Genomic DNA, 12,212 nt, shown 5'->3' on the forward strand with positions numbered 1-12,212 from the left:
ATAACCATAAATAATGAACATTAAAAATCATTTCATAGTGACCACATGTCAAGGTCAAACAGGACTGAAGCCTTCATATAATCTATAAGAAAATATTTGCTTATATTATAGGCTTATTTCCATACAGCTGCATAATATATTTGGGCTTTAATGCTTTACATAAATATATAAAGATTTTGACATTATATTACTGTGCTATTCTGCTTTGTAAACACTGAAGTGAAGTCATTATTCTGTCACAGTTCTAGTTTTGTGTTGCTCATCAGGTTTATAGTTTTGCAGTATTGTATCTGAATTAATTTACTGATCCTCTCAGGACCTTCAGCTCTTATGATCTCCTAAACCAAAGAACAAACATCACAAATCACTCTTAAAAGCCTTTGTTTCACACACTTTATTAAAAAAATATATATATATAAATAATGTAAAAACACCCACAAATATGAGCAAGTTCTGAGCAGCTCTCAGAAACATTTAAGATTTGTTTGGCAGACTTTTATTTACTTATTTTACAAAGTTTCAGGTTTAATTTATTTATATAGCACCATTAAAGGGTTAGTTCATTGAAAAATAAAATTTCTGTAATTAATGACCCACTATCATATTGTTCCACACCTGTAAGATCTTTGTTCATCTTCAGAAGACAAATTAAGATATTTTTGATGAAATCCGAGGGTATCTGATCCATATAGGCAGCAACGTCACTGCACGTGACTACAGTGGTTCAACCTTAATGTTATGAAGCAACGAGAATATTTTTTGTGCGTTTTTACGTCCGAATGCCAGCTCATTATTGGCCGGAACCTGTGTCAGCATCACATGCGTCGTGCTAATCGTGTGTTCAGCTTCAGCCAATAATGAGCCGTCGTTCGGACGTAAACACGGAAGACTGCACTGAGTTCACTACTTATGACAACTGTTCAAATTATTATTATTTTTTTTTTTTTTTGTACACAAAAAATACTTTTGCTCCATAACATTAATGTTGAACCACTGCATTCATGTTGACTATTTTACCTATGTTTTTAACTACCTTTCTGGACCCCAAAAGGTGCATGACATTGCTGCCTATGTGTGGATCAGATACCCTCAGATTTCATCAAAAACATCTTAATTTGTGTTCTGAAGATAAACGAAGGTCTTACGGGTGTGAAACGACATGAGGGTGAGAAAATTAATGACAGAATCTTTATTTTTGGGTGAATTAACCCTTAAAAACAGCAGCAGCTGAACAATGTGCTGTACAGTGGATAAAACAAATGCAAGCAAAAACATATAACCATAAATTGTGACATAAAAATGAGAAATACAACAAGTAATTCATCTTAAGATCTCAATAAACATGAGAAGAGCAAACAAAACAGTTTCAAACAGTGTATAGAATAACAAATGAGATTCATCCCTGTATGAAGTTATGAACTCAACTATGTCAAAACTTAGAAAGCTATTTTAATATTTAAATATGCTCATTTTCAACAAAAAAGTAAACAATAAGTCATTGTTAATTTGAATTCTTGAAGATTGTAATACTTTTGCAGTCCTGTGTGGTGAAATCACACACTTCACTGAAGAACATATAAGCAACAACACAAAATATGCTTTATCACAGACTATTTATTTATATTTATATTTTTTCAGTTATTAATGCTGAAAACATCTATAAACATCAAACAAACCCACATGGAAAAAACCTATATAAACATATATGTTTCAATATAGGTTTTGATATAGGTTTTACATATATGTGACATATATAAAATTGGCCGTTTTCCTATATTATATGTACATATATGTACATATATGCACACATATATGTACACATATATGTACACATATATGTACACATATATGTACATATATATATATATATACACATATATGTACATATATGTACACATAATATAGGAAAATGGCCAATTTTATATATGTCACATATATTAAAAACCTATATCAAACCTATATTGAAACATATATGTTTATATAGGTTTTTTCCATGTGGGACCAATTTCACGTGTTCGTGTAGCGGTGTGTTTTCTGCGAAAAATCTTGCCATCAGGTCCTCACTTTATTCTGTATAACACAAATGGCAATATATGAGGACTTGTGCAGCATACAAACAGCATGCGGCAGCAACGCACAACGCTGAGAAAGAGAGATATTAAAAGTAACTTAAGTAAAGAAAAATAATCAACGAAACATCTGAATGTACATCACAGAGGGGTTTTGGATTACAATCATACAAATATATCATGTGAATTCAGCTGTTACATGAAACATGGCCTTAATTGAATCACCGCAAAAACTTTGTGCGACCTACCGCTGTGATGTCTCATGCAGACTGGGAAGCAGCAAAGTGCGTCAACACCCCAAGTCAGCATGGCGGCAGGAAACCCCAAATATGGTCATGGCAAGTGGAATCACAAAATAATTGTCTAAATACATAACTGCTACATTCGCACATACATAAGTTCTTGCATAATTTTTTTCGTTAATTCTTAGTTTTTGCCTTGATAATAGAAAATATGAGCTAGGCATCATGTATGACAGTCAAAAATGAGATATGAGCTACAAAATGACCAGATCCTGCCATTAGCTATATAGAAGACATATCTTGTATGTATAGGGCATATATATGGATATGAAGAAGCAATACAGGAGACCTATATTTCCTGTATATGCACATATATGCACCTCAATTTTGCCTATATGTGGCATATATACACATATATGCAGTATATATACGCATATATGCAGCATATATATAGCATATATGCAGTATATATGCGCATATATGCAGCATATATATAGCATATATGCAGTATATATGCGCATATATGCAGCATATATATTATCATATATGTGCATATATGCAGCATATATGTACATATACACTGCATATAGGTTTCATATATGCGCATATATCCACATATAGGTTCTTTCCATGTGGGAAGATTTTTGTATTGTCGACATTTCCTGATTCATCATGTGCATCTGCCTGAAACAACAACAGAGAATAATATTGTTACACAATCACAAATATTAATAATCTTGATCCTCTGAAATGTTTCAATAATCTGTCAAATGTCTGAAGCATATTTCAACTGAGCAGAAACACAATAAACAGGGTCTGTCATGATCCTCTCGTCCAGATCATTCAGCGTTATGTTTTTAATTTTCATATTCACACTGATGATATACAAATCTATTTTGCTGCCCAATTCATTTTTTTCAAACCCATCCACTTCTTGCCTTAAAGGGTGACTCAGTATTATTTCAAATACACTGTTTGGAAGTTAGTCGGGCTGATACCAGCAACGTGTAACCAATAAGCATCAGGTGGCGTATGACGGTCGAGGAGAGAGAACGAGCAAGAGGGAGATTTAAAATTAGAAGAAAAAAACTGCAGAACGAGAGATCACACAATATAAAACAGCTCAAAAGAATATCACTGGAATGAAGGTTTATGACTGGGCAAGTGCTTTAGGACTGTGTTTATATTAGAAAAGCTAAGCTGGAAGGCCTGAAAACAGATGAGGAGGCTGCTTTGATTCCTCTTCTCATGTAAGTAACACTGGGTTTGATTGTCTGGAGCTGCTGTGCTGTTTGTGCTGTTTGCTGCCCAATCACCTTCGAGTGTTAACAAAACGAGCCAATGATACGAAGAGTATCTTGGTCTGCGGAATTTGCATGCGCAACCTCCGCCCCACTCTGGTATATAAGGAGTAGCGCGAGCAACTCGCATTCAGGTCTTCGCTGAGGAGCCGAGCCAAGTAACCCGGCAACAGCAATTGTGGCAAGGGGACGTAACGTCTCCGTTTCCTCCTTCAGGGAACGAGGGTTACATACGTAACCTAGACGTTCCCTTTCAGTCAGTCACTTTGACGTTATGTTAGAGACTGACGAAATGGGGTCCCTACTAAAACACCACAATAGCTGTCTTCCAGTGAACTGTGTGAGAACAGTGCCTTGCCGTGAGAGCACGATAGAAGGACCATACACACAGAGCACACTGGGTAGCATACCCGAGAAGTATGCTAACAGGCTGCCTACTCGTGGAGGTCTTACAGAAGTAGCCGCATAGCGGTGATAACTGAGGTAACCAGCCTGCAAGGTGGAATTACACGTCAGAATAGCAAGTGGCTTGCTAGGGGAAGATACATGCTCCAAAGGAGACTTAAAGTGGAATACACACGTGGGATTACCCGCAGGGAATCACAACACATGGAAGCACCTAGTCTAACATAAGGGCTGACCGGAGGGGCATGCACGCAAATGTAGACATCAACAGTGCTGGAGGAACCCAGGGTTCTGATAAGGAACTTACTGAGAGAGAGCGCATGCATCCAATCCGTAGAGTGGAATGGCACAGCAAGCGAATGACACCAAGCAGATCCAGCTACTTGCCCGAAGGGGCGAGTATATGAGAGGATAACGGCTCTATACGGAGATTGTAAAATCTCACAATGTGTTAGGTGTCGCCCAGCCCGCAGCTCTAGAAATCTGTCAGCGACGCGTAGGAATGGGTATCATTAAGGTTTTAACAGTATTACTACTCTTACCGATACTGCTTATCGATCCAGTACTTTAACGGTATATATATATATATATAAAGAGCTGCGTTAACTTTGCTTTATATTATATAGTGTCTGGCATTTTTGGTGTTTTATATAAGATACAGTAAGAACATGATTTCTTAGATTTTAGATTTTACTGTGTGAGTTTGTTAGTGGTTAAAAGAATTAGACATAAAACGGTGATAAAGTTAAATAAGAATTGTGTATTTACAATATTCACAGGAACTTTAAAACAACACAATAAAACCAGGAAAACTCAGTCTGTTAAAAGCATACAGTCCCAAGTACCATACCCTAAAACAGTCCAAGAATCCTAGTGTGCTGATAAAAGTCCCAATTGGAGTGTCCACCAGTGTATATACAAATGTCCAAGTAGTGATAGTCCAAAAGTTGTGTCTGGAGAGGTAAGTCCGCAAATGGTAACTCCTAGGGCTGGGCAATATATCGCATGCGATTCTCACGCGCATTTCGTCAGTAAAGCCGGTTCCCTGATTACCACTAAATCGCCATCACCTGCTTTAAAATGGAGCGCCTTTTAATAGACAGAGCCGTAGTTCACTGATAAGCCACGCAAAATCGGGTTCATTATCGAAGTCGATTCATCTTCGATACTGAACGCGATTTTGCGTGGCTTGTCCGTGAACTACGGCTTTGTCTATTAAAAGGCGCTCCATTTGAAAGCAGGTGATGGCGATTTAGCGGTAATCAGGGAACCGGCTTTACTGACGAAATGCGCGTGAGAATCGCATGCGATATATCGCCCAGCCCTAGTAACTCCACAATCCAGTTAAGATGACTGTTAGTGAGTCTCTGTTTGTTGCCATGCTGCTGTCTTTATACAGATATTTTTCCTACTTCCTGTCATGTGACCAGTCACATGACAGGAAGTAACCATTCATCTCTTAAAGACATACACACTTAAAATGTTAAGAGGAATAAAATGGACTAAAACACATGTAAACCAATTAAAACTCCATTATACATAAAATCATTGTAATAAATAGAGCGGTAAAACATGCATTTTGTGTGACAGTGTCACAAGCTAACTATATTCAGAAGAAGTGCTGAGAGTGATTTTCTATTTGCATTTTGTTGTTTGATTAACACTAATGGCACAATCGTCAGAATATTGCTGTCACTTTAAGCCAATATTAACACACATCGGATTTTCTCCCAGCTGTTCATGTACACTTACGATATAAACTGCGTTTAAGTAGCTAAACACGCTCCAATCCGGTCATTTTAAAAAACTATTGTGTGTATTCGATCGTTTGGACGTGCACCTGAAGCCCAACGTGTAATTAGTTTGTCTATTTGCGATCCGTTTTGGAGCGCGCGCCGCAATTCAGCCTGAGGAACAGCATCGCTTGCGCTGATTATTGTGCTTTCAACGTTTTAAACGTTGATAATAATTATCAAACCTTTACTGCAATTTAGCAACAGTAAAGACTGCATTTTACAGCAATCAACGATTGTGCTGATTCTGACGTTAACTTTGGGTTTAGGGAGGAACGAACGCGTACAGCTGTGAAGAGAATGAAGGTGTGTTAAACGAAACACGGTTAGGTTTTAATAGTTTTACCTCAGATCTAGGGCTGCACGATTAATTGCACGAGATTGTCATGCGTGTCTCATCAGTAAAGCCGGTTCTGTGATTAGCGGTAAATGTCCATCACCTGCTTTCAAATGGAGCGGCACTTAATATACAGAGCCGTAGTTCGCGGACAAGCTACGCAATATTGTGTTCATAATCGCAGATGAATCGCTTTCGATTACGAACGCGATATTGCGTAGCTTGTCCGCGAACTACGGCTCTGTATATTAAGTGCCACTCCATTTGAAAGCAGGTGATGGACATTTACCGCTAATCACAGAACCGGCTTTACTGACGAGACACACATGACAAAAGCATGCGATTAATCGTGCAGCCCTACTCAGATATGTTCTTTCTGATCATTGGAAGCCAAAATCAAAATCTTTCAAAATTTAGCCCCGGGGTCAATTTAATACCGGGTTTCGGTACCCATCCCTAGCGAGGCGCCACGCGTAAACGCCCAAGAGGAGGCAACACTCCTAGTTGAGTGAGCCCTCACTCTCAGGGGGCATGGCAGGTCTTGAGCCTGGTAGGCTAAGACAATAGCATCCACTAACCAGTGGGCTAGCCTCCGCTTGGAGACAGCCTTCCCCTTCTGCTGACCTCCATAACAGATAAAGAGCTGGTCTGAAGTCTTGAAGCACTGAGTTCCGTCTAAGTAAGTGTGGAGCACGTACTGGATAGAACAGCGCCAGGGCTGGGTCTGCCTCCTCCAGGGGCAGCTCTCCAAGTTCACCACCGGAGTGGTGGGAACTTTGGGCATGTATCCGAGCCATGGTCTCAAATAAACGTGAGAGTCTTCTGGCCCGAATTCTAGGCACGCTTCATCAACAGCGACCAGGTCATGCTTACCCAAGGACTTACCTTCAACAAGGCCATGGTGGGCAGCGATAGCGGCCACATAGACCTTAAGGGTGGAAGGAGACAGCCTTCGATCCAGCCCTTCTTGGGGAAAGAAGCACAGACCCGACCGTCATGACCAAGGGTTCTTATACTTAGAAGAACACCAAGTGATGAAGAGGTTCCACTTCAAGGCATAGACCTGTCAGTAGACAAGGCTCGAGCTAAAGTGATGGTAGCTGCCACCTGAGGTGGTAAACTACCTAAACCTTCCGTGTCCCGTCCAGGAACCATACATGCAGTTTCCACAGATCTGGACGCGGGTGCCAGAGAGTGCCCCGTCTCTGAGAAAGAAGGACCTTCCACAAAGGAACTGGCCAGGGAGGGGCTGTCAAGAGGAACATCAGTTCGGAGAACCAGGTCCGGCTGGGCCAAAAAGGGCAACCAAGAGGACCTGCTCCTCGTCCTCCCTGATCTTGCACAGTGTCTGCGCAAAGAGGCTCAGTGGGGAAACACATACTTGCGAAGACCCTGCGGCCAGCTGTACGCCAGTGCGTCTGAACCGAGGGTGTCTTGGGTCAGAGAGTAAAACAACTGGCAATGGGCATGGTCTGGGGAGGTAACAAATCTACCTGAGCGTTCCCGAAATGTTCCCAAATATGCTGAACTGACTGGGGATGGAGTCTCCACTCCCCGGGACAGGACTGCTGTCGTGATAGCTCGTGACTGCACGAATGAGTCGGCCCGGTATGTGAATCGCACGAAGCGATTTCAGATGTTTCTGACTCCATAAGAGGAAATGGCGAGAGAGTTGCGACATACGGCGAGAGCGTAGACCGTCTTGGCGGTTGATGTATGCTACCATAGCAGTATTGTCCGTACGGACCAGGACGTGCTTGCCTCTCAGCAGGGCTCTGGAGCGGTGCAGAGCAAGTCGTACTGCCAGCAACTCGAGGCAATTGACATGCCACTGAAGTTGGGGTCCTGTCCAGGAGCCCGGTGCATCATGCCCATTTCACATGGCACCCCACCCCGTAGCAGAGGAATCTGCTGAAACAACAACATGCCTGGACACTGGTTCTAAGGAACGTAGAACATAAAGTCCTACCACAGAGCAAGAGTTAGACGGCAGGTCGGAGTGATGGTCACTCGGAGCGTACACTGCTGCCATGCCCATCTCGGGACTCGGCCGTGAAGCCAATGCTGAAGCGGTTCCATATGGAGCAACCCCAGCGGAAAACAGCCGCTGCGAAATCCATATGCCCCAGGAGCCTCTGAAAAAGTTTCAGTGGAACCGCTATCTTGCCGTCAAACTGAATCAGGTAATTCACCCGAAGGCCCAGACGGGTGAGGTGTCTGAGCACAAGATCCCTGTGCTCGCACAACCTCTCTCGAGAGTGAGCTAGAAACAGCAAATCGTCGAGGTAGTTGAGAATACGGACACCCTCCGCGATCTTGGTAAAGACGCAGGGAGACAGGGCCAGCCCGAAAGGGAGGACCTTCTACTGAAATGCCTGCCCCTCGAAAGCAAACCGAAGAAACGGTCTGTGTCAAGGAAAAATGGAGACATGAAAGTACGCGTCCTTCAGGTCTATCGCTGCAAACCAATCTAGTGGACGAACGCACTCGAAAATGCGTTTGGGCATTACCTTCTTGAACGGGAGTCTGTGAAGAGCCCGGTTCAAAGCCCGAAGGTCCAAGATTGGGCGTAACCCACCTGTTTTTTTGGGTACAATGAAGTATGGGCTGTAAAAACCCGACTTCATCTCAGCTGGAGGGACCGGCTCGATCGCGCCCTTCGCCAAAAGGGTAGCAATCTTCAAACGCATGACAGGGGCATCTTTGCCCACCATCGTAGCGCGGATCCCCCGAAATCTGGGGGGACGCCGAGCGAACTGAATTGCATAGCCGAGTCTGACCGTTCGAATGAGCCAGTGGGACAGGTTGGGTAGCTCTAACCAGGCTCCCAGAAACCGTGTCAGTGAGGTCAAGGAACCACAGGTGCACCTTCTGTGGGGCAGCGAGATGGAACAGACGGCCCTTGTATGGGAGGCATAGCGTCCCGTGGTGAGGGCTGCGTCTGAAACCGTGGAGTGACAGAGGGGGCTCCGTGAGAAGGCACAGCGTTCTCGGGCTGGCTCTGAAAAGAGGGGATGAGAGTGGTGCGGAAAGACAGAGCACACTGTCACCCGCACCCTCTTGGGCCCCGGAGGTAGAGGAAACAGCTCTTAGTGAAGATTTGGGTACCACTGAGAGAGCCAGTGGCGAAAAAGATGGAGTGGTTCTCCCCCGGCCCTCCAGCGGGGGAAGGAGCGGCCCTGCTACCGTCTCCTGAAGAGCTGACAGCTCCGACTCCGGGTCGCCCATCTCAGGAATGCCGCTTCTTAGCCTGATGCTTGGCAGGTGGAGGGGCAGAGACGGGCTGTGCCGCCTTCCCACGGCTGTCTCCTCGCTGCGGCCGAGGTGTAGGCTGCTGCTGTGGCCGAGTGGAAGCGGAGGGGGCCGTGGGAGGGCGGCCTCGGCGATGAGCAGACTGAGGCACCTGGGCTGGCGGAGGTGCAGGAGCAGCAGCTGGCCACCGGGACAGGATATGGCTGATCGCCTCAGTTTGCTTCTGAGCGGCCGAGAATTGCTGGGCAACAACCTCGACCACATCGCCGAAAAGGCCGGCCTGAGAGACGGGGGAGCTGAGAGCGGTCCGACTCCCTCACGTCTGCCAGGTTCAGCCATAGGTGGCGCTCCTGGACCACCAAAGTGGACATCACCTGACCAATAGACCGTGCCGTGACCTTCGTAGCCCGGAGGGCGAGGTTGGTGGCCGTGCGTGCCTCCTCATGGGCCGCTTGGTCAGCACCCGCCTCATGCAGGCCTTTGAGCATCTTCGCCTGGTAGACTTGCAAGGTGGCCATGGCGTGCGAAGCAGAGGTGGCCTGACGGCAGCTCTGTAAGCCTTGGCCACAAGCGTGGACGAGAACTTACAGGACTTGGACGGGAGCTTGGGATCACCGCGCCACGTAGAGGTGCTCGGAGGACAAAACTGCATCGCAACCGAGCGCTCCACAGGGGGTACCCCAGCATACCGTGGGAGGGGGTGCGGCCCGAGGAGGCTGACTTGTCGGGGTGTTCCACACGGTAACCCTCAGGTTACCCTGGCCACCAGCCAAAGATCGGGGTGTGGCAGAGGGGACTCGATACTGTTTAAGGTAATCGAGTCTAGATCTAAGCATCTTGATGGTCATGTTCCCGCAATGAGAACATCCACGAAAGCCGCCTCAGCGCGCTGGAAGCCCAAACACGTAAGACAGCGATCATGGCCTTCAAGAGGAGCCATATAACAAACGCATCCAGAAACACACAGGCGGTAAGACATCTTTAAAAAAATGCAACCGTTTAAAACCATACACTCTTTTAGGAGGAAAAGCTCTTTTAGTACTGAAGCGCTCAGAGGTAAGCAGGCAACAGGCAGGAACACTGGAATCCGCTGAAACGTGCCGTCACACCAGTACTGCAGGTTCGTAGAACACACTCTGGTGAAAAGCAACGATGTGCTCGGCTCCGAAGCGAAAGCTTGAATGCAAGTTGCTCGCGCTACTCCTTATATACCCACAGAGTGGGGCGGAGCTTGCGCATGCAAATTCCGCAGACCAAGATACTCTTCGTATCATTGGCTCGCTTTGTTAACACTCGAAGGTGATTGGGCTCTCGGGCGAGACCCCATTGCGTCAATCTCTGACGTAACGTCAAAGTGACCGACTGAAAGGGAACTAGATGTTTCTGTCATCGTAATATTATTATCCTCTGTTATGGCTGTCTGAGCTAGAGAAGATAAAACAGATTATATAAAACCTTGATCTTGAGAACATACAAATATCCTGCTTTTGCAAATATAGATCTGCATGTTAATATATTAAATCTCATAATATTATTTTATGTTTAGATGCAGAATAAAAGTTAAAAAAATTTAAATCTTTTCAAAAAGTTCATATATTTCTACTGTCACATGGTGTATATGGTTAAAACTGTCCATCCCTTGTTCACACATTTAAAAAAAATATGTAAAACAAGAATATTTACAACAAGGTTGTATATGTATAACTCACCATTTGACCTTTTCTGTTTGTAGATGCAGTAACCAGTTATAATCACAATCACAGCGAGAGCTACAGCTGCTGCTATTCCTGCTATTACGATCCATGTATGATCCGTTTCACAGTCAGAACATCTTCCATCTGCAGAATGATTAAATAAAACAAAATCATAAATGTATTTTAATCAACATTATGAACTGTTGAAATAAGTTGAGGCACTTTAAATGTATTTGTTTGTGGTGAGAAACATTAATCCATTAATATCATGTTCTTTTGCTATAAATACTGTATGTGACTGAATTTATGATATTTACCCCATTTTACTGAAACTGGTTCAGTCAGACTGCTGTGATTGACCAGACAATCATAAGATCCTTTGAGGTTTCTGTTGATCTTCACACTGATTCTCATCTGAAAGGTTTCATCATCATTTGGTCTGATTCCTGAAGATGTTTGATGCTTAAGATTAATTCTGTTCAATCTAATGTTCATCTGAACATCTCTGGGGTAGAAACCAGTGGCCAGACACATCAGAACCAGATTACTGTCATCATCAGGAGCTTTCCTCGCAGAGACATGAACATCTGGAGAACCTGGAGAAGAGGGAAGAAAAATAAAATTAACATAACATTTTATAAAATATTTGGTTCTGAGTGTAAGACTATTATATTCTTCACATCCATTAAAAAAGAGACTTTTTGTGAGTAAATGATTACAATTAGAAGTATAGAGAAAACTCTTTTATTTGTTCTTATATTTTCATGATTTAGACTAAATAAATGTGTTACATAATGCAAAAGACAGCTGATAATTAAACTGATCTCATCAGAACTTACTCTGTTTTGTGTTGATAAATGTTGAGATCCAGTTCATGTAGGTCTTGAGGTAATACTTGAGGAACTGGTTTCGTCCTGTTTGATGATCCCATTCCTCTTTAGTTTCTTTGGCTTTGGGGTTTTTATCAATCCACTTCATAGTGTCAGAATTAAAGGATATAAAATCCTCTCCATCAAATCCATATTCATCAAAGACAGTCAGATTCACTGTTCCATCAGGAAGTTTCTCCAGTTCACAGCCAATTATTCTCTGAAGAACATGAAGCTCTACAATCACAGA

General features: G+C 43.5%; 1 protein-coding gene across 2 annotated transcripts in view; it reads right to left on the bottom strand.

The window, feature by feature from the left end:
* Positions 1 to 2,840: 2,840 nt before the first annotated feature.
* Positions 2,841 to 12,212, bottom strand: part of LOC125275919 (H-2 class I histocompatibility antigen, L-D alpha chain-like) — a 28,903-nt gene continuing 19,531 nt past the window's right edge. The window contains exons 4-6 of one of the 2 annotated variants that reach the window (XM_048203266.1): positions 11,411 to 11,689; positions 11,109 to 11,237; positions 2,841 to 2,995 (exon numbers count right to left, since the gene is read on the bottom strand). In XM_048203266.1, the coding sequence (XP_048059223.1) occupies positions 2,982 to 2,995; positions 11,109 to 11,237; positions 11,411 to 11,689 (422 nt within the window). In that variant the 3' untranslated portion in view covers positions 2,841 to 2,981. Of the gene's footprint in view, positions 2,996 to 10,654; positions 10,825 to 11,108; positions 11,238 to 11,410; positions 11,690 to 12,212 lie in introns of those variants that run through there. The other variant, XM_048203265.1, reaches the window with a different exon arrangement.

Source organism: Megalobrama amblycephala, linkage group LG9, assembly GCF_018812025.1.
Source record: "Megalobrama amblycephala isolate DHTTF-2021 linkage group LG9, ASM1881202v1, whole genome shotgun sequence".
Lineage (NCBI taxonomy): Eukaryota > Metazoa > Chordata > Actinopteri > Cypriniformes > Xenocyprididae > Megalobrama > Megalobrama amblycephala.